This window comes from Rissa tridactyla, chromosome 1 (genome assembly GCF_028500815.1).
Source record: "Rissa tridactyla isolate bRisTri1 chromosome 1, bRisTri1.patW.cur.20221130, whole genome shotgun sequence".
Classification (NCBI taxonomy): Eukaryota; Metazoa; Chordata; class Aves; order Charadriiformes; family Laridae; genus Rissa; species Rissa tridactyla.
The window spans coordinates 172,908,044-172,931,752 of record NC_071466.1 but is presented as its reverse complement, the minus strand read 5'-3'; the positions used below and the strand labels follow the sequence as shown (position 1 = coordinate 172,931,752).

At 39.9% G+C, this 23,709-nt stretch overlaps 1 protein-coding gene across 3 annotated transcripts in view; it reads right to left on the bottom strand.

Moving 5' to 3' along the window:
- RASSF9 (Ras association domain family member 9) overlaps nucleotides 1-12,678 on the bottom strand; it is a 30,373-nt gene extending 17,695 nt beyond the window's left edge. Inside the window, exon 1 of one of the 3 annotated variants that reach the window (XM_054187974.1) lies at nucleotides 12,426-12,678. In XM_054187974.1, the coding sequence (XP_054043949.1) occupies nucleotides 12,426-12,472 (47 nt within the window). In that variant the 5' untranslated portion in view covers nucleotides 12,473-12,678. The other 2 variants (XM_054187973.1, XM_054187975.1) reach the window with 2 other exon arrangements.
- Nucleotides 12,679-23,709: the final 11,031 nt, after the last annotated feature.

The window sequence follows — 23,709 nt, the reverse complement described above, 5'->3', positions numbered from 1 at the left end:
AAAAAGGGTTCTATCAAGACTGCATTTACAATCAATTTTTTTTTTTCCAGATTTCTCCCTTAAACTTTCTGAAAGATAATTCAGTGACAAATGTGTTCCATTACTTACAATATTTGAAGAGATGAAAGGAAAAAAAGATGAGATGATGAAGCGGACTCTTACATAAATCTTCACCCTAAAGAGCTAAATTGAGTACTACACACATAATTATGCTAACAAGAAGAGTGGACATAAATTTTATAAAAAGAAACCTGAAGCTTTTTGGCATCCATTGACAATCTGAGAGATTTGTGCAGCTTATGCTTTCAAGTAATTTTCTAAAATTACTTATCAATGAATGCTTCAATATGTAGTTAGTCAGGCTGATAGGGTCTCTGAAATATCATCACATACTCTCTGAAGAAGCTACTGAACAAATGAAATAAATTGTTAACCTTACCAACTGTGCTCTGCCCTAGCAATGGATATGCTAAAGAGGGCACAGAAACTCGCAAAACTAGTTCTAGCCAGCTGAGCAATAGAGATAGGGAAGGCAAAAAGGGAGGAATTGCTGTCTGGAAGCAAGGTTAATGCTGAATAATAAAGATCAAGAGTAATGGGAAATTCACTGGATTAACGTAAAGAAGAAAGCGTAGGCAAGAGAGAGATACAGAGAATAGTGTCCAGTAGCAAACACAAAATTTTTAGCTGTGAGAAGATGAAGGAAGCTGACTGAGAGGAAAGACATTCCATGATTCAGATAAAAAGGCATGTGAATCCTAAAATATTTGAAAGATCGTGACTTAAGCCGAAAAACTGTTCTAGAAAAGAGATAGTGAGTACATATAACGAGTTTCCAGCTGTGGCCACCTGAAGAGGCTCATAGCAATGTCAGTTGTCCATCCCAACTCTTCCACTGGAGCTGAGCTTCTTGTCTGACTGTTCTCCAAGCCACATGAATCATGATGAATTAGACCATAAAGATAAAGGCCTTGTTAAACCATCTAAGATAACCCACCTGAATGTGATTGAACAGTTTTAGGAAGAAATCATTCAAAAATTTGATGCATCTGAAAAGATGGTAACCCCTGCCAAAGGATTTGTGTTGAACATTGAGAACAGGTGTGGGCCAAAAACCAGCAGTGAGCACAGCTGAAGCCAAATGAGGCCAGGTGTCTGTGGCCAAAGACCAAGGCAAGCCCAAGAAATAATGGCACTAGCTTTGCGAGACGCGTCGATGGCAGGACAGTGATTATCCCAAGAAGGCTGTGACACCAGAAAGACACTGCAAGCTACTTGTTGTCTTTAGTTCACAGAAAGGCAGACTGAGTCAACATTCAAATTAATCCAATGTTTCTTTATTTCACATATCCAAATGTCTTTGCAGGTGGGGATCCTTTCAACATATGAGCAATTCAGATGACTTCATAGCTCAGGGAGGATAAAAAGGCAGTTTACTTCTAATAAGGCATGTCATAAGCTGAATGGATACCACAGTGACAGCTGAATGAAGACATTCTTCCTTCTGCCATGCAAACAACTCTGTGATGTTTGGAGAAATATATATATTTAGCATTCTTCCATGGCATATTCACATTTTGTTTGTCACTTCTGACTTTTAAAGGACCTTTGTATGTACACAGTTTTGTAATATGTAGATGCATATGAATGCAATCTACAGAAGCGGCTATTTCTGCACATATTGTTTATATATAGGATGATTTGGGGTTTGTAATATATTTTATTGTACGTTAGATGTAGATGATACAGATTAGATCTATAATAAGATATGTGACAGTATATCTTATGTGCTACACATGTGCATTACTCGATCACACACAACACAAACTGTCATATATGCATTTGTATACTGAATATATGCCTATCATGCACAAATGCTTTAGCGGAAAGAAATATGCTTAAGTTGCAGTCAAGCACTCAAAAATTTTAAGCATTGGTGTTAAAGTTTTCCATGGTACTTAGTTCAATGAAAATGAATTTGATTCAGCCTATCCTTAGCAAGGTGTGTTCTCTCCCTTACATCGGACCCCTGCCTCACTTGAATGCATACAAGAGACAATACTTAGTTTTGCCACGGTCACAGAATGTACTGAGGCATTGTGGACACTGAGTGTTACAACTTTCAGGTGTCCTCCCACGCTGAAATTCATAATTCCCTCTTGGACACCTAAACTTCCACAAAAAGTGCCATGGAAGAGTTCAACTCCTAACAATGGGATTTGCTGACACTGGCAAGTTCAGCAGGAGCTGACCTAAAGTAGTCAGAAACATGAAAAAAAGGGCAGGACTTATGTAATGTTAGACTACATTCAGACGTTCACTGCATAAAAAAATATAATATTAATTAGAACAGCAACCAAAAGCCTGATCCCCTTTTCCCACTGAAGCCTTCAACACGAATCCTTGTCTTTCTCTGGGTTACTGTAACTCATACAAGCCAGCACAAAATGAAACTGCTTCAACAGGAAATACTGAGAAAATTTCAGTCTAGAATACCAATAGGACTTTCCTGACAAATACATGTTGAGGATGCCAGGCCGGGCATCTCACAGGGGTGTTCTGGCCACCAGGGTGCCTTGGCTGCATTTTGTGTGTTGTGGCATATGGTCTGAACAAGGCTATTAGATGGCACCTCATGATCAAAAAAATTAAAGACTATCTTTTTTTTTTTTAACTTTGGTAGGGTGTGAGGGAGGCACATAACTGCAGGGTTTTCAGGACCGGTGGAAGACATGATGGGATATAGGGAGTGCTGCCAGTCAAAATGTTACTACCTCAGGATTTAATCATAATTTTGTAAACATCAGAGTTCTTAAAGCTTGTCTTAGGTATCACAGTCTCCTTCATAAATCTAGCTCTTATCACTTATGTTTGTTCAGTATGTGTTCATTTTTATATCTTCTTTCCTATGTACAGTACCATCCTTTATAGAAGACATATTTTTAAATATATTTTGCTGTATGTCTTTTATCACCTGATATTCAATTGCTTCACAAGCTGTCACATTACCGATTTTACCTCCATATACTCTTGTAGGGAGAGAACTCCCTTTTACACACCAAAGCTCAAAAAGATTTAGGTCAAAGCTATCCGCTCGTTTAAGTTCCCGCTCTGACTAACTGAGCCGATACCTGTAGAGATGTCCAAAGCAGGACATCCATAAACTTCCCTTGCTTAGCCCTTGTGCAAAACAGATTACAGGACATTGAATTAGCAAACGAGGATCATGCAGTGAGTAACCACTTCTGTAAACTGTGGTTTATGTGACCTGCCCAACATCACGTAGAAATTTTGCAGCAGGGGCAGGAAAAACATCCATGCTGTTAGGATGGTTCTCCCTTAATCATACATTATCCTGTAATTCACCTCTCAATTCACTATTGCCTTTTTAATTTCTAAAATGAATGGTACAAAAGATGGTTAATTAGGTGCTCTACCAAAGCCTGCGCATGCTCCATGAAGACCTTGCCTTTGAAAGTGATTGGGGTGGAGCTCATGTCATCTACCTTGAGCTATTTAAAATGTAGATGTGTAGTCAAAGATAATTTTCTGACCTTCCTCTGTAATCAGTGGCATAAGATAGGCACCTCCAAAAGGCTGACTAATCCCATACTGAAAGCCTGTCTAAGGTTGAATGAATTGCCCTCTGGAAGTGTTTAGATGTATCCATTAAGTACAAAGAGTACATAGATGACTAGATACCTAAATTTTCAATGGCTCAAGTTGAGTAAGATGAAGCTCAACTTCTGTGTTTTGCTGCGTACCTGAATCTTATGAACAGTATGAGTGTCAGTAAAAGTAAATACTGTGACCATCCACAAGTGTGGTTCCAAAAATAACTCAGATCTTTGTCTGACACCTGTAGTGGCCTTCATAGGTAAGCAAACTTGATTAAGTTATCTACCTAGACCTTAAAGTACCAGAAGTCTGGTAAAGAGCGGTACGGTCAATATCAATCCTAAATTTTTGTTAGGAAACTGGATTTGTATAGAGCTTTTTGGTAAAACAGGATAGTAACAACAAAGTGGCCCTGAGAGATACTGACAATAATCAAGTTAAACAAGCACGCTTAGTGCCTTAGCAATCAGTACAGAGGAAGTCTGTCAACAGGTAAAGTCCAAGTGAAACAACAGTTCAGAACATCAATTTACCGTTTATGAAGCCAACAGAAACAAGAGCAGCTGAAAATCAGCGTATGATCCCACATTTATAAATATCATTAAGCCACTCTTTGATTAGTGAGCAGAATCTGATAATTTCCTACGACAAATGAGACACGCTCTGTGTCATCAAAACAGTGCCCCAACTATTGCTCTGAAAAAAATTGTAGTTTAAAAGTGCTTTCACAGTGGAAACTATTCTCTGTAGAAATAATCTTTTTGAATTTGGAGCAAGTTGAGGAAAGCAAAGTAAGGTGTTCCACATGGATGAAGGAATCTATTAACACAGAGAAAATTGCAGGTTCAAGACCCAAGGGCAGACTCACTTAAAAGTTAGTAGTCTTCGCTCAAATATATTATTCCACTGAGGTCATGCATCTTTACAAGTTAAAGTAAGGTAAAAACATATTCCTACCTGGCCAAAACAAAACTTCGTCTAAGAGATTATTCCTTTTTTTTAAACCTGATTTTGTCCCCAAACATGAGAATGTTATGATTTTTCATATTTATTTTAAGCTTAATTAGTTTTGTATTATTGAAACAAGGACAAAATAAATATCTCGTGCTTTCCAAGAGACCTAATTGTATTTTCCATTATGATGAGAAATTCATAACTCAGAATTCTTTACATTAATGAATGAGAACAGCTAGGGGTGGGAGAATAAAGAAAGAAGATTAATCAGATTTACAGTTTTGAGCCTCAAAACAGACAAATTATATTTATGTATTTCATTCACAGCAAATATCTACCCTCTGTATAAATATATTTTCCTCCTATCATTATTCTGCAGCTGACTAATGAATGTGACAAAAAAAATAATTAAAAAACCCAACCCAAACACAGGAAAACAGAGGTTTACATCACCTTCAAGATTACAGCATAAGAAAGAAGTTTGTAGCCTGGCTTCTTCTGATGCTAATGCTCAAAAAAATGTATGTCTAGCAACCATCTAAACAACAAACGAAATGGTTCAAATTGACAGAGGCAAACATGTACTCAGGCTGACAGGAGTAAAAATGAAACAGGAAAAAGTTGGTGGAAGAGAAACACACCTTTAAATAAAGTGCATTTGAGAAGTGTGCCAAACTTGCACTGGGAAATTTTCTTTCCAGTTTAGTTAGTTAGTTTCTTTTATTCTTCTCCACAGGATATCAGAACTGAGGTTTCACAGCATTAAAAATATAATTACATGACAACTTTATTATCATTACCAGGGAGAACCTTCCTTTCTGATTTTTGGATTCAAAATTTAACTTGCTTTCCTTATGTTCACCTCACAAAACCACCTCAAAATCTGTTAAGATACACGTGGTATTGTTTTGATTTATTTCTCTTTCTGTGATGCCACAACCCTTCTCACAAGCCATTTTTAACATTATGAAAAATTTTAGGCTGTTGAAAATTCCTTAGTGAATCATGTGAAATCAAACCTAAACAATCCACAGTGTATTCTCATTTCTCTGCGTGGCAGCCAGCGCTAGTGGACCATACAAGAATTAGAAGTAAGGAACTCCCAGATTTTATTCATACCTCTCCCACTAACTGGCTTTCACCCTCTACACTTCTACAGATTTTACACTGTCTAGTCATGCCCTACTTATTTTCCTGAGGCATGTAAATATTATCACCCAAATTACAGCTAAGGAAAACTAAATACGCTTATCAGTTGTCTGAGGTCACAAACAAGTGGGTATGCAAATAAGTTGCACTATTACAACATGTGCACCTTAAACGCATTTCTGGATAGGTCGAGACGGGAAAAGGCGACAAGTGGGTGCCCATTTGAGGCAAGTTCCAAAAAGTGCTCAAAATTTTTCTTTTGAACAAGACTTCCCATAAAATGCAACTTCCAAAATCACTGATTAGCTCTTGGCTTTTATATTTATGTGTAACACGTACGCATGAGAAATGATTTATGAAAAATTCTCATTTTTATTGCAAGAATTTTGCAGGTCCGTGGAAAATTTACAAACCTGGAAGGCAAAATGCCATCACCAGAATTTGCACGAAACCTATACTGCAGTCAGCAGTTCTTAGTAATTTTTCCTAATGGAAGGCATTGGCACGGGCAACTTGGTTAAAAAAACAGACCAGACACAAACTGATCTGATAGACATTTTCAGAGAAGTCTGTGTGACATTTGTCTGTAATATAGTATCTTACCTACCTGAAAATTACACTGAACTGTATTTGATTAGTACCTACATTCTGTAGAGGATGGTTCTAGCCTTTGTTACACAAATAAATTTAGTAATCTATTTTCCCCTCTAATTCCATTTGGTTGGTCACCCTTTCTTTCCGTTCATCCTGAAGCCATTTGACTCTTATCTATTGTGTCTTGTGTGATACTTGGGGAATTGCTAGCACGGTAACACTGCAGAAGACGACAGAAAGCGACCATCTTGAGTGTATCATAGTACGTAAGAGAAATAATAGAAGTGACAATAACAGCTCCATTACCTGTACATATCACTGGGTACCAACATGTCCAACAGTTCAGTTCTGGGCTTCACTTATAGTGTGGTCTTAAACGAAAGCTTTATCTTGCATCATCCCTTCTGTCACCATTAATAAGGATTTATCTACATACTAAATATAGAAGTTAGACGAACTAATTAAGGCTTGTACAGCATGTGTGATGTTAATGCTTGCAAATAATAACGTTTAAGATCATAATTTTAAGTTGTTATTATTCATCATATAAAACAAACAAAACAAAAAAATAAGATTTTCTTTCATAAGTGTATATCTTTGCAGGTCAATCAAGAGGACTGTTCTCTGATTATCACTGTCTTTTATTGAAGTTATTAAAACTTTTAAAAAATACCCATATCTGAAAATGTACATCTCTACTGAAATCATTACACACTTAGCAACATGTTTGAGTCTTTTCTCTGCATGTAAAATGCTAATTTTTCATCAGTAAAATAGGAAGTCAACACTGACCAGCAAAATTTTTCTTCTGAATTACTAAAAACGTGTTTCTTTGTCTGAAATATAACTTCTCGGCCTGACTCTACATTACACCAGCGTTTCAGAGTAGCTTCAACTTAACCTAAGTAATGCTCTTTCCTTAGATGGTATAGTATTACACACATCTATTACTCATTTTATTTACTCCTTTGGAATGAAATTGCTGTCTGCCCTCCTGGAATAGTAGATAATTAACTCTTTAGAAATAAGGTTAGTGTTTTGCTAGACAAAAAGCTCTTCCTGAAAGTGAAGTGAACAAATATGTACAAAGATTATTAGAAAATGTATGCAACCATTTTGACCCCTGAGAAAAAGCCAACAAGACAGACCAGAAAATAAATTATAATGTATGACCTCTGGCTCAAAAAGGAACTTCTTCTTTGATAGTTCACTAATACATCTCACGCTCAAGGAAAAGTAAAAATAAGAAGACTGTGTTCCACCATTACCAAACAAGCACCATCTTTTCAATCAAAAAAATTAACACAGATAGCACCACTGATTCTAAATAAGCTTTTATCCATCCCCTCCAACATACATACCAAATGTCTGGTAGTCTTGAATCAAAAAGCACCTTTATAGCTTCATATAGACTTTTCTCCAGGTCTGCTCATCCAAGAGGAAAATTATTGGACATCTCACGTGATCCCATGAGACTTACAGTGTGGGTCACACACAGTTCATTCAGATAAGCAGCTGATCTTCCAGTCCAAACCTAAATGCTGAGTATTTTCAGTTTTGCTTCACCAAGGCTTAAAATGTACAGCAGTGTACTCAACCGTAGAGCAGTTGAGATGTTCAGAGTAATACTCAAATCACTGTGCTAACTAGGTACAATGAGAAACTACTGGAGGGAGGGAGGAAGGGAGGGAACATGGTAATGCTAGGTCAGCATCAGATAGGTGAAGTCTCTAATCTAGTTCATTAACCTGCACTTGTAATATAAAACCTGAGAGAATAATTGAATGTTTCTCTCACCGGGAAGGGGCCTCTGACTGTCAGGACGGCAAGAACTCCCTCTGTATCCATACGAATGAATGGATATATATGGTCTTTCTTTTGACTTGTGAACCAGAGATGAGCTGATTAAAGAGAGGCAGGCACAAAGAGTAGGCAAAGTAGATCTTTGTCTCCTATACAGAAACACTATGCTAACTGCTACGGCACTGAGACATTGACAGTAAAAGATGGACAAAAACAGGAAGGGAAAGCGAAAGCAAGAAATAAATTTAAATACCAGATTTATAACCCAACTGTTTCATCATCAAACAGTACTGTGGGTTCAGATGTGTTGTATGTCAACAGAGCATACAAATGGTTGTGGCCAACTTAGGACCAGTATGAATTACACTGGCAAAAAGTATTTTTAAGCTATTTGAGCTTAACAGGACAGCCCTACAGCATCAAGGACAACTATGTGAAGCAGATGGATTCTCTGTACCCTGTCGCTTTCAGACTGCTACTTCCCTGGCTACAACCTGGATGGAACAGTAGAGCTTCAACAAGTTTGGGTAAGTTTTATGTGAAACACCCAAGGAAGTCGCCTCAATGAAAGAGAAATAAGAATGGAGTCAGCTTTCTCGGTGTGAGATCACTGGGCAGATATGACAATGATGGATCCAGATATCCCTGAGATGGTGGGTAATGTCTGAAGTATTTAAATGAACCTAAAAACCCTTTCTCAGAAGTGACCAAATCTAGCACCCAAGAGCGGAGAAATCCTAATTTTACAGAAAATCAATGGGACATAGATTTCTGTTCTACTTAGCAACCAGGAAATAGTATACAATGTGAAACCCTGGTACATAAACACTGCAAGTACATATGCTTTTATTTGTTGCTCATATTTGGACAGGGAGCTGTTCTGTCTCTCTGCAGTGCGATGTGCCAGATCAATACTAGACCTTGTCTGCAAAGAACTCAGTACCCTTTCTCTTACTCTGTCTCTGCCTGAGCATTTCCTCACATCGCACTTCTATGTGTGATGTGAGCTGCGCATTCCTCACGCTTTCAAAGAATAGCATCTTTCAGAGACGTGCATAAAAATAAATCCCCTTGAGTTTATTCGTATTACGGAGGCTTAGTCCTGCAGGAAACTGTCCCTTTTCCTTTATTGCCTTAGAGGGTACAGCCTGTCCCTGCCAAGCACATTTGGATTTGTAGGTGGGTGGGGAATGGCCTTGCTACCTTTCGGATTTATTGTTCTCCGAGGGACACAGTAGCAAGCACATACATGCTCTGGGGACTACAATTATATCTGGATGTCACAGGAGATCAAACAATAGTAGAAAAACTCCTCATGACTCCTGAAAAGATATCAAGATATCACTCATTCTCTTTCTGGCCAAGTAAAATATGTTGGGGCCACGTTCTTAGAGGCTGCTCCAATGAAATCAAATCGGGACTTACAACGAACCAGTGGTTACCCAGGCCTTGTGCTGTCTCTTTGCATGACTGAGACTTCAGCAGCCCAAGAGATCTTTCAAATACTAGAAGCAGTTCAGCACAGGTTTTGTCTTCCTGAGGTTAAATCTCAGTTTCTTTCTCCAAAGGCTCATGGCATCACAGCCATCATCCCCCGCCTCTTGATCAAATACCTCACACACAGAGATACAGTTAGAGTAACTTCTTTGTTTAAAAACTGAGGTCTTAAGGGTAGAGACTGAAATTTTACAATCTGGATGTGAAGAGTCTACTACGAAACAAGGCCCTGATCTGGGACCTCTGGGCAATGCTGCAAGACGAGCACTAATTACAGAGGTGTCATGTTGTTATCTGAGCAAATGACTGTAACGCCTTCATTTTCTTTCTGGCTCTTCTCCCAACTACCTTTGTTGCCTTGACTTAGTGTTCTGTCCTCTTCCTGTAAACATAGATTTTATTCCTCATTTGCTTGTCTTACAACTCTCAGGAGGTATATTTGCATGTAGCAAATGCCTGTTAAAAAAATTCCAGTGAAAAAGCAAAAAATCTGAGTTTCTCTAGGAGGTGGACAAGCGCTAGACCTAGTAAACAAAGCAGGAGATTAAATATATACATATATGTATGTCCCTTTTTGGTCCCTCTTTACAGGTTGTCAAAGTAGAACAAAGTAATGGGCCACAAGTTCCAACTCCCCAACTACTGCTCTAAACACAGTCAACGATTTTAAGCTCACTTGGCTTCCTTTTCATGGTTTCAAATGAGTTTACAAAGACATAATTATAATGAAAAAAGAGTTATTACATAGCTCTTCAGTCCTACTACAAGACCCTTTTACTAACTGCATAAGCAAGGTTTAATTCTCAAAATTCATTATCAAAGCTAATGTTAAATACAGAGAAATCTAAATATTTGAATAGATAATAACATGTTTTAAGAATTACGTAGTTTGCTTTGTTCTTGACATCCCTCCTCCCCCATTTCACAAGACTTTCAGCCCCTTCTTATCGCCACAACACCTCTCTGCCATTAAAGGTATTAATTTCTTTTCTTGGGGGGAGGGGAGGGAGAGTGAAATGAGAAGAAAGCGCTAGATGTTCATGGTAATAGTTCCTTTGGTATTTTAATTTTTATTGGCTATTCAAAGCTTTGGATTATGACTTTCTTTTCCTGAGGAATAAAATGTCACATCAGCAAACAGCGAAATTGATGCACTTAGCATGAAGACATTTTAAACATCCGAAAGAGAAACAGTTTCACTGTTGAACAGAGCGGAGCTATGCTTTGTGACTTGACACAGTTAGGTACATAATTGATGGCAGTAGCAAAACTTCCTTTTAAATAGTAATAAATTTACAGCTCTATGTAAAAGCTATTTCATGTAAAAGTTCACATCTACCTTTCCAGATTTTCTGAACATAAAATGGCCACATGAGAAGTATATCAAAGTTTTCCTGTTTCCAGACACAATAGCAAAATACACTGTTTAATCAGTAACCTACTAAATTAATAATTCTAAAACAGTATCCTATTTTTTAAACCTTGACTGTTACAGTCTTTCCGATTTATATTCCATATACTATGCTAAGTTAATATTTTCACACAACCCAACAAATACAATCGCTCCACAATATCTTTCAGGGTATTGAATAGGAAAACTGAGAGCCAAACCCAGGAAAAAATCATGACATTTTTACATAACTATTAGGGTCCAATTATATTCCGTCTGGAAAAGATTTTCCCTTGTGTACCCTTAAATATGAACTAAATTTCACTGGAGAGCACCAGTCAAAGCGGGGAAGAGATTGCAACTGAACTTTTGAGTTTCTCGCCGAGACAAAATTTCAGCGATCTTTTTCTGTTCGGTCTTAGCTAGATGGGTTCGGCCACTGCAAATTCCATCAGGTCCAAGCAAATTTACTCCACTCCAAGCACTCTTTTTAACTCTTAAAAAAATCTAGTGCCAACCTAGCACTTAAAATGCTTACATAACTCTTTTTCTTCTTTTTTTTACAGTTGGTGTGCCTGGCATGTGGAAGCATGCACAACGTGAGGGGCAAAGTCCCCATAAAGAAACTTCACAGGACCCAACCCAGGGACCACAGCTGTCAGCCTGAACATTTTTCTAAGCCAAAAAAAAAAAGAAAAAAAAAAAAAAGCACTCAAGTTCAGCTCAAGCTAAAGGCTAACAAAAAAAAAAAAAAAAGCATCCCCCCCCTGTCCATGCTGGAAGATCGATGCTCTCCTAGCTCCCAGCCTTATAGCCAGCGGATGAGTCGATCCTGAGGGGCTGCAGGCTGCGGTTCTCCCTCCCAGGGGAGCGGGGGGAGAGCGGACGGCGGAGGGGCCCGGAGCCCGGCCCTCCCGTGAGAAACTCGGGGAGTTTTTTCCCAGCGCGGGTGAGGGGCTCCGGGTCGCCCCCGGCCTTCGGCACTTGCCGCCGCAGGCAGGACCCGCACGCCGGGGCCACCAGCCTTTCCTCCCAGCCCCGGCCGAGTCTCACCTTGCTAACACGGGGCACTTCCAACGTTCGCCTTGGTTTAGACGGGGCAGGAAGTCAGGAAAAGCTATCTTACCCTCCGTGAACAAATTGCCCAGGAATCCAAAGGAGCCAGAGCGAAGAGGGGAGAGACTGGTCCAGAGGGAGAAGGGAGGGGGAGACGCGCCCCTTCCCTCCGCACACGCCGACCCGCTCCCTCCGGCCCGGCTCCCACTCGCAGGTGAGCCCCGAAGTCACGGCTGCCGGGAGCGACACGGGTCCGGAGCAACACATCCCTCCCCCACAACCAAAAAAAAAAAAAAAAAAAAAGTATAAAAGAAATCCATCCCATATCGCCCTCCCTTTTCCTCCACGTACCCACGCGCTTTACCTGTTTTTATGCCGGGTTTTTAATAAATTCCTTCCAAAGGGAGCCATGATCCCAGCGGCAGAAGCATAACATCAGCGATCCCCAAACAATTCGAGGGTGTTCCCTTCTCCCCTATTTTTTTCCCTGAGCGCCTTCCAGCTTGTTAATAGTCACTGAGCGTAGCGATGAGCTGGAAGTTGTGCAATTTACTGCTAACTTTGAACTCCGGCTTGTTGCTGCTGCTGCTGCTGCACCTTTGGAGTCCTGCCCAGCTGCAAACTTGAAGGAGGCGTTTAGGAGCAGGAAAAAGAAAGGAGGGGGATGGCGGGGGGGGGGGGGGAACACGCACTTGCTCTTGTGATGTGAAGTTATGCACAGAACTTGCTAAACTTTCAGCCTGTCACCCTCAGGGCACCAGCCAGCAAATGAGAAAGAAGGGGTTTTGCTCCGGTGGGGAACTCTGTAAAAACCAACCAAACAAAAAAACCCCAAAAACAACAAAAACCACCACACAACAAAAAGACTGAAAACTTTTCCCGGGAGGCTCCAGCCACTTCAGGTCAAGTCGTTCAGCTAAACACCAGCGTTAATGAAGGGCAGGCAACAGTTGCCACACAAGTTCTCAGTACATAATAACCTGCCTTTTCACTACCTCTTTACAAGGTGTTGGACAAGTAATGGGAAGATGAAGGGAAAAAGTCAGACCGCTGTGCTGTGGCCCCTCTACCGTCCCTGGATTTTTAACTAAGCCAGCTATTTGAATGAAAGCCTTCGCAGACTAAAAGCACCTCCGAAAACCTCTTAAGCGTGGCCTACCAGAGAACAAGCGAGGCAGCAACACGAAAGGCTCAGTTCATAACGTGATGTTGCAGGACCTTTTTTTTTTGTTATTATTTTAAGCTGGCTTCGCCAGAAGGGAAATGAACGCACGCTACAGTTCCTGTTCGCTGAAACCCTCTGGGAACAAAAGATTTGGAGTAAAGCTTCAGAAAGGAAGACTTTTTAAAACTTCAGAAGGAAAACAAAAAAGCTTTTTTTTCTATTTTTTTTTTTTTCTTTTTCTCTCTTCCAATTTGGAGCAGAGCAAAGGTGGAGCCCCAAAGGCTGATGCCGGTGAGTGAAGGTCCAGGGCCGGCGAGCAGGTGGGAAGCCCCCAGCACAGCCCTAGCCCACCCTAGCCCTCTACTGTCTACAGTTAATTGAACAGGTACATGATAGATGTAAATCACTCCTTTTTTTTCTTCTTTTTTCTTGTTCTTGTTTCTCACTGATTACAGGGCAAATTCTTTATGTGGCCGCCCAAAGGTGCAGCACAATAGGGAATTGTTTTAATAACCAGGGGGGATGAATAAATAGGAGCCTACCAGAGTAAGGGCTTATCTGAAAAAAGGCTTTTTCTTTTTCTAAAATTCCCCTTTCCTCCCTTAGTCAAGATAGTCACAGCAGCCTGAAGAAAACAAAGCCAAGGCCCATTCCATGGGTTACCTATTACTGGCAGCTCTCGGAATACCCCACATATTTTCAGTTCAGTCCCACGCCTCTAAATTCTCTGAGCTGTAACTACAAAGAGAGGGACCGGAGCCTCTTAAAAGCCTTGTTTGGGTAATCATCCAAATAACACAAAAATAGGGAAGCTGAAACGAAATAACTTTCAGATTTCTCATCCTGCTACCAGGGTATATTTTAAGTAGTCTGATTTTGGCATTATGAACATAAGCCCAAACACACTAAGGCCATAGAAATCTATCCTTTTGCTCCGAATCAGGTTATATATGCCATGAAGAGGGAATTTTCTTATATCTAAAGGACTGGAAAAATTTTTTGGTCCCTAAGAGATGTTCAAGGTGTATTTGGCATAAAAATAAAACCAGTGTATAATTTCCTAGAGAATAATTAATATTCAAAGAACTATTTTTATTGGCAGAGGTAAAATGAAATAGCTTTATCTACAGAATAATATTCACTTTTCATTATGAAAATAAATGAGGACTCAATAATATTTGTAGCTGGTTTTTTTACTTCTGAATAGTCATCTCACAACTTTAATTTATCCAAATATTAAAATACCATGTAAGTTGTTCCTCTTCTACTAAAAAATGCAAAATAATTTTCAACCAAAGACATGTAATGTGGGAACTGGGTCCTTCTACGCAAGTAAATCAAAATGCTTGTTACATTCATGTAGCTATGCAAAGAATTGTAGGAAAGACTCCAGCATAATAAGCAGACATTTTCCCCACAGCGGAGGGAGAAGTCTATGCACTTTCACAATTAGGCTAACGAAAGCCAGGAAGAAAGTAAGTGGGTGTATGATAAAGTCTTACGAAGTAATAAAGGAGAGAATCCTAAGAAAAAGGAACATTGCTCTCTGTTAAAAACAAGACCAAAGGACATTTAGTATACTATAAAGAAGTGAATACATGCTGTGTCACTTGGTATTCAATTAATCTGTAGAACCCAAACAAAAGTATCAAAGGGGGCATAAAGACTTAATGACTTTATACAAACACATAAAAAAAAAATTAAATACATGGATACTTTTTTTAGTAACAGAAGGGATGTGACTTTCCATTCCTCAGCACATAAACCAGTCTCTGAATAGAGTAGCAATAGTAGTGAAACATTTCAGAGGGACAGAGTATTTTTGTCGACTGTGTTGACACAACAGTTTGGTTAGCTTGCCCTTAAACTTCCAAAGTGCCTCAAACTATCTGTATCTGTATGTACACGTCCTCAGTTTTCTCTAAACTCCAGCTCTGATCTTCCAGGAATATTGGGCCAACATTCCAGACCAGGGCCCTGGTGCTTCCCAGCATGCCACGTGGACATAAGAAGCAACCACCGGTCAAGTCTTGAGCATGATCACCTTCTAATCATGCTTTATACATGCAAAAATATCTGGTAACATCCCATTTTTCACCCATGAGCTGTTAAGCTCAGACAAATTGTTCTCCAACACAGTATCTTCCCCCAAGGAGAAGTAAAGAATGAATGGCAGATAGCTCAGTTTGCAGGACTTGTTTTTTGAAAACACTCCATAAAATAAATATGTACTGAACTTGAGATCATCAGAAAGACGTGTCAACAATTCACTCTGGTACCTGAAGGAGAAGGAAAGAGAATTATAAACACCAGAGTTATCACCTACCACCTGGGTAAACTTACTGAAAAATAAATCTGGATGCAAATCTTGGGTGCTTGATCAGAAAGCTTAAGGTTAATAAACCGAAATGTTTAATTTGCTGTCTTCCAAAGCAGCTCACGCTAAGCGTTGTATATATCTCTTTGGCAAAAATACTGCAGCATAGCAATGCTTTAAAACACAGCTTTAACCATAACAGTCTAGGGGTATGGTTTCGCATAAACTTCTTACGTGCAACAAGGAGCAGATGTGCTACTGCTCTCTCCTTCCCTTTCTTACCTCTCTTACCCACCACTTGGTTCCAGTGCCTACCCTACACACTCTCTAGGATCTCACCTGATCTCCTGGTAAGCTGACATAACTCATTCAAATTCCAAACCAGGAACAAAAGTTTGTTCGTTCTGTTTTGGGCGCACTGGTGAGGTGAGCTGGCTAACCTCGAGATCAGACAAGATCAATCAGACAGTGTGATTTCCAGAGCTGATGCAAGGGAGGAGTTGCACTAGAAGCAGGACTAAGAGAATGAGAGAAGAAGCAAAGTGAAAGGAGGACTTGGAAATAGGGGGAGGGAGCAAGACCTCCTCCTGTGGCTGTGCGTTAGGGCAGTTTGGCAGCTTGATGAAATCTATTCTAAGAGTGGGTTTACATGAAATGACTTAATCTAATGTCTTGCTGTCCCTAAAAGTGGGGAGATCCCATTCCTCTCCGACTGGCCACGGACTCCCGACCCCTTCCTTGTGCCAGGTCTGGTTGTCAACAGGCTTTGTGCTCACACCATTCAACTTTTTGAAATGGATGGAAACCTGACTTGACAGAGAAAAGTGAATAAGCAGCTTTTTGTTGGGCTAACTAGTTAAATTGGCTTATTGAGGTGTCAGACAATTGGCAGGACGGGCATGTGAGGAGAGAAACGGGACCATGTGGCCAAGAGTGTGGGCAGAGAGATGTGGGAGGAAGGGGTCCCACCTGAGCAGCTGGATTGACTCAGCCGCGTTGTGTAAATTCATTCTGGCTGCAGCAGTGAGCAGCTCAATGGAGGCAGCAAAAGCTACCTTAGGAACAGGATAAATTGCCCATTCCTTGCTCTAGACGACTGTGCACAGGCTGCTTCTAATACCTTGTCTCCCTCATTTTAAACCATCATCAATATTTATGTCTGCTTTAAATGCAGCCAGGTATGTGAATACAAGACACTAGACTAAATGGTCTGCTGGAGTGAGAGGGAAAGGTCAGTACTGGGATTATAACTTACTGGTTAAAAGGCAGGAAACTGTGTGATCCGTCTTCAGGGAGGCTCTGGATTTCTGCTGCTCAATTTACTCACTTGAGAAAATTTGCAAAAGGAACTCAGAAGACTGGTGGCTGACGATAAACTGGCAGGTGAAGGTCATGTTGGTAAGTGCAGAGCAATATACTGAGAAGAAAATCTAAACAAACCTTTAAATTAACTGTCACATCTCAGAAACATAATTTATTTGGGGCAGTTCATTCAAAGCCTTAGGTCAATGTTCTATACTGGTAAAACCAAAACCAAACAGACAAAAAAAAAAAAAGAGAGTTAACAATTAATGAGAAAGAAACACACAATGAAGTGGAAAAGCTCATTATGCCACTATAAACATTCATTCTGAACCTACATTTTGAATACCCCAGGTGCCCCATCTGAAAAAGAATGGAGGGCAAATAGCAGCAAGAGAGTTTTAATATAAAGAATGGCTTAATATATCAGGAGAAATCAAGTAGAAAGATAAGACTCTTGAATCTGAAGAAAGGTGAACATCTGATCATTATAAGAGAGGTCTATAACAATCTATATCATGGAATAAATAAATTGGAAACAGTTATTTCTCACAGTGTAAGTGTAAAGGCCTGCTGAAAGAATTAATCAGACAGTAAAGTTAAAATAAACATACACACACAAAAACTAAGTAAATTGCAGAACTGCCTTCTGACTGCAAATGTCAGAGAGAACAAAATGAGTCAAAAAAGACATTAGGAAAACCGTGTCCCATATGGCCAACAGAGGTCACAAAAATCACTGGATTCTTGGGTCTTTGTCACCTTGGTCCAGCTGCTTCCCATACCTCTTTTTCTTTTCCCTCCTTCCCCTACAGCTCACTAGCTACTGGCATAGCCCTGAGTACAGTAAACCTCACAGGTTACTTTTGACTTGCAGACTGGGTCCAGATGTAGCACCACCTCAGCTGCTATGACCTCTGTAGAGGACTTTCAGGTAAGGATTTTCCTGCGTTTTAATACTGCAGTAAACAAAACAGAGAGCTTGACCGCCTGTAAGCAGATTTTTATTCAATATTGCAGATACAGAATTATTTTTTATATTCTACAAGCCCCAAGTACTCCTGAGCATATATCTCAAGGCAGGGAGCAACTCCCCAGATGTAGAGTCAAATTCTTTGTCTGTTCATGACTGTCCCAGTCAGCACATTCTTTGTCCAGCCCCAAATCTTTTTCTCTCCTTGCTTTCTTTAGGTACTGAGAAGATATCCTGTGACTGAATTTACCATTTTCTCCATTTCCAACAACCTCCTCCCTTATGTGTTCCCTCTGTTTCTGTAATGGTGTAAGTGTTTGTCAGTTAGGTACCTGAAGACTCTGCAATAAAGAGGCCAAAACAAATTAAGTGATCATCGAGGTATATGAAAGAACATCCTCCTGTCTATTGCAGGGACTATTAAATATAATGGTCCAAATAAGCTTTCCACTCTGAAAATACTTGAATCGTTGATTACCTGATGCTGGGAGTAAAAAGACTACCTCATATTTGCCTTGCTTTTATATTCTTCCCTAAATACCTGCTTGTGCCCACTATCAGAGACAGGATATGATGCCAGCAAGTCATTTGGTGTGATCTAGTAGAACAGCTCTTCTGTTAATGATTGGATATGACAGGACAATTACTCCTCCTCTTCTGCCTCTTGTCCAGCTCCCTAGCAGATCCTTTTTCTGCACTCTGCAATTTTGATTATAGTGTGTTAAGAGACATGAACTAAATTCCCAGCTCCTACGGATTTGCACGGTAATCATGGAAACAGCAGACAGGGTTAAGGGATCCATCTAATACCCTTCTTTATTTTTTTTTTTTTAATCCTCTTATGAAACATATCATATAATTACTTTTCATAACAGTTTTTGCAGCGTGCTGCAATAGTGTTCAGTGGTTATATTCTTTGGTGTAAGTGCCTGACTTAGTAGCAGCTCTGACTATTGTGGCAACTAAGTCAAAGAGAGCAGTTTCGATGAATTGCTGTGTCCCAAGCTGCCATTCTTGGGTCACTGATCATTTGTGTAGAGGATTTATCGCAAAACGTAAAACTGATCTGAGCACACGCCCGGGAGCCCTAGCTCAAATTACATCCATTGCAAAGGGCACATTGGAAACACACCAGGTACACCAAAGAAACTCTCTTATTACTGGAAGGGTCTAGACGTTGAAGAGAAGAGACACAAAGAAAATAATTTTCCTTATTTAAGAATGTGACAAAAACATTTTCTTGATACAAATATAATATAGGGTTCTAAATATCTTTAATAAAACTTTTTCTATATAGCAATTTTTTCTTTCAAAAGACGTGCTAAATTTGCATAGTGTACTATAACCTACTCCTGTGTTCTGAATGAAGCTACTTATGCTGCCTACATCCAAGGATAAGCAATGACAGTCCTTGCAGCACTAAATGAGCAAAGATGAGCACAGGATATGCAGATATACAATTGACAGCATTCTTTTCAATGATCTGAAGACTTTTAAGCGCACGGGAAGCAAAGGAATACAGGAAGAATGTATGGAAATATTGTCAGAACAATCCCCCTGACTTTAAACCTCGATTAATGATGATATGCTTTACCCTCCACTGTGTGATTAAAAAAGGGAATATTAATCGTATGCCTTTTGGTCCGCAGTGATAATGTCCCATTCATTTCGTATTTCATGGTTTTCTGAGTTTATGTTTAGTTAGGACTCTCCCAAGATCTTGGTCCACACATTAGGAGAATACATGGTTTCAAACCACAAACTAGAGAATAACACTATTGTTCCTCCTCTTCCTACCCAAATTTTCATCATGTAAGCTTTAAGAAGGACAAGGACCATGTATCCACCAGATAGCCTCTGAGGTAAGGAGTCTTCATGCCCTGTTTATAAAGTTTACCTCTATTTCTGAATGTTGTATTTAAAATTGCTTCTTAACAGAGTGATACATTCTCACTGGAATTAAAGATAAACTATTGACATGCTCATGGCCAGGTTTGATACCTCAAAGCAGCACATATGCAGAAGCAATATTTTATTTTTCTTGCAGCTGTATTTCAGAAGCCTCTTGCTCAACTGAGCTGGATCAATTGGTTCGTTATTTAACTTTGGGTCATTATTTCATATTTCAAAAGAGGAACCTAATTTTTTAGGTCATTTAAGTAGATTTTACAGTATTTAGAAGAACTGACCTTTGCAACTGAAAATGATTTTCAGGAAGAAACAAGCCCCTCAGTGTGCTCTTGTCTGCTGAATGAGAACATCTTTTAGAGACAAACATCTGAAACAAATGCCCCCTGGAGGTGTGCACTACTCCAGTCATTACCGAGGGAGTTCTCATGTTCTTCTTTAATGCCAGTCCCTGAGATCCTGTCAGTACCTGCACCCATTAAGCCTATCACTTTTCAACTTTACACCAAAATCCTTGATATTGTTTTCCCGATGTACGTTTCCAGCATGCCTGTTCTCGTCTTCCTGCACAGAGAGAGATATCTTCTCCAGATGTCGGCTCACATGTGGGCCAGACACACATTAAGATACAAGCCCTCTCCCCTTCCTAGATTCCAGCCATGCATGGAAAACACTCAAACCCTACCTAAACAGCAAAATAACTCCAGCCCCACAGTCTATTTTTGTGAAGGACAGAAACAAATGTTTACACTCCCCTACGCTATCTCGTCTCATCTAAGGGAACGTGGAAAGTATCACAGATAATTCCACAGTGGCAGAAAGCTGCTGTTTCATAATCTTATAATGGCATGCTGCCAGTTCATGAACTACTTTTAAAGGAAATTAGGGCAGCATGAAGAATAAGAAATCTTCTAATACACAACATATGAAAATTCTAGGCTAAAGCAGCTTCTAAATCTCTCTCTCACTCCATTTCTTATAAAAAAACCCAATCAGCAGGGTAGGAATCTGCATATGATGTAATACCTGGAGACAATTAAATTCACATTTCTGTGTGCTTTTTTGAAGCTTTTTGCATTGAAGCCAGTGGGAATTTTGTCTGATCAAGGCCTTCTTACACAAACGAACAACTGCAAATGTGTTAGGAAAGACTGATCTCTGGGACAGTGAATCACAAGTGTTTTGTCTCCTTTAGAAGAAAAAAAAAAACTCTTGAGACTGTTCAGTAACTCAAATCCAAAAGAATTTCTTACTTTCATCTTAGCTGGAAAGCAGATTTATTGCACAGAACATTAACTTAAGAATCAACCTGGTGTTAACTTCAGAATAAAGCAATTCAAATAGGACCAATTTAAGACACAGAAATGGCAAAAAAAAAAAAAAAAGAAAAGATAAAATTGTATTAAGCTTACTCTCCAGATGGGGCAGAATATTTTATATTGTATTTTCTAGTGTCTTTGTCTGTTTCAAATATATCAAATAATACAATCAAAACTACCTGAGTCCTTCAGAAATGTAAGACACATTTGCTCTTTCACAGATTTAGCATTAGTTACAATAAGGAACATAGGTCACTAATGAAAGGTTTCAGAGGCTTTTTCGTGCTTGAATGTTTCTGACAGAGATGCCAGAGACGGCATTCCAGACCAGCTAATAGCAGGAAGATTTTTAAAGGGCGGAAAGCCATGTGGGATGCATGCTTGCATCTGACAGACCAAAAAGAAGCAGCAGGATGAGACAGTTTACGTAGCGGAGATAAGTATGTCACGACGCGCACCTTCTGCTGAAGATGTCATCCTGTATTGAACTGGGGTATAATTCCTCACAATGGAGGAGACTTGCCTCCTTGTAAACAATTGCTCCTGTGAAACTCTTTTCTGCCTCTTGGTCAAGTATTTTTTTTTTTCCCAGCTAATTTGTTAATTATTATTTCAGCAAGAAAATTGCCTGAGGCCCAGGCACCTAAACTCTCGAGGATAAAAGGAATGTACTGCCCTGGTTTTTTTTCCCCATCCCGCTGGCTGCTAGTATCCTAACTCCTGAAGCAGTATAAAGGAAATATGGTTATCTATTAAAAAAGTATAGAGGCTTTCGACTTAGCATTGCCTCAGTCCAATTACACAAAGTTGTTTAGATAATTAGCTCCCACCGATTTTAATATGTATGGATGCTTTTACTATTTAAGCCTAGCTCCCTTGTGCTAGAAGATGTAGCATTAGGGGGAAGACGGTCAGTCTGACTGTGACTGACTGCGCAGGCCTGCGTGATGGCTTAAAGGCCCTATTCAAAAAAGGTCTAGTCGGTTGCCCGCATAAATCTGTGTCTGGGACTGGTGTACAACCAGCTACATAAGCACCAAGGGTATGATCTGGCAAGAAACTGCTGCCACTGAATTACATATGCAAAAGCACAGGTTCAGTACTGCAAATACAAACGGCATCTAGCAGCAGTGTGTGGCGGCGGGGAGGGAGCTGGAATGGTTGTTACACATGACAGAGAAGTGTTTTATTCTCTTCCCTCCTCCATAGCAAAAATTACTGTTAGAAACACATATTGGATCTGACCCCAGTAGAAGGACTGTAGGCTACGTTATGATGGTGCTGGTGTCTGCAGACTGTAAGCATTTCAAAACACAACCGCAAGCCTTATTCCACAAAAAGAAAATGTACAGGATCACCCAGCACAGGCTATCTGATGAAGTAATCATTATATCTGAACTACCTGTTATAAACTAATGTGTAAATAACAGCCAACTCCTTATCTCTAATGTTTATGTTTCTGAGAAACTTTGGAGAGTGGTAAAGTTGGTCAGTGTTGTCCTGTGTTCTCTACTATGGCCAATAAGAGTTGAATATCTGAAAACCTGTAAAGAGGGCTAATCAAATGCATCTGACACTTTAACTGAGGCATTGGCCCCTGGTGCACATCCTTCTTCCGTGACTTTAGACTGTAGGGGTAGGAGCTACCTATACTTGCTGTACCTATGTAAGTCTGCCGTGGATAACATGCCACACCTGCTGAGTTTTGGAACTCCTTCACACCTTCTAACACCCCTTAGCTCTGTAGGGATTCTAGCTAACATTCTTTCTGCATTAAGACCTCAGCTGGCTGTTCACACAACAGAGGGACCTTGTCTGTGTAAACAACCCTTCTCCCCTTGGTGATATCCACTGAAATAGGGGCAGAGAGGTTCACTTCCAACGCTTTTCCTTTCTCGTAAAGATACGGCCCTATGGAGTGAGACCATTGCAGCTACATCTGTGCAAAGCTATCCTTTACGTGTTAGCCCTAACAGCGAATATCAAGCTGTCTCCCCAGTTACCAGTGAATACAACTGGAGCACTTGTTCGTCCAGGAGAGACTGGGGACAATGACAAGCCAAGGAAGAAGAAACTGAAGTTTCTCTCTTTGCCCTAAATAGTTATTTGTGATTTTCAGAAGTTTCAGTTTTACCTAAGTCAACAATGTGAAACGTTACGGGGCACCGCCAGCTAAATGTGATGTTCTTCAAACTTACTTGTAATCTTTGACTGCTAACATATTTTCAGTGATGCCCAAAGTGTTACACAGGTATCTTACAAAAATCAAGAGTTGCAATCCAGGCCTCACTGTTTAAATCAACAATTCGTGTTCCCCAGTGTGGGCACATGAAATTTACAGATACAGACAAGCTTAAGTTTTAGCATTTGAGTCATGGTACTCATCTTCTTAAAATTAGGCATGTATGGAGGTGTTTGCAGGGTTGGGGCTACATCATCAAGTGATTAGAAAACAGTCCCCTCTGGGTCTCAATTAAACATGGCTCCAGTAGCACAAATCAATGCACCAGGGGGGTGGTTTGAAGCTGAGATCATGTCTACAGCACAAGGCACGGCTGACATCACCGTGTTAATCTGGGGTGTGAGCACTCTGTGCTCGCTGAATCCCCTAGTTTACCTGCAGTTATAGCAGCACAACTGTTCTCTTGCCAGTCAAACATATTT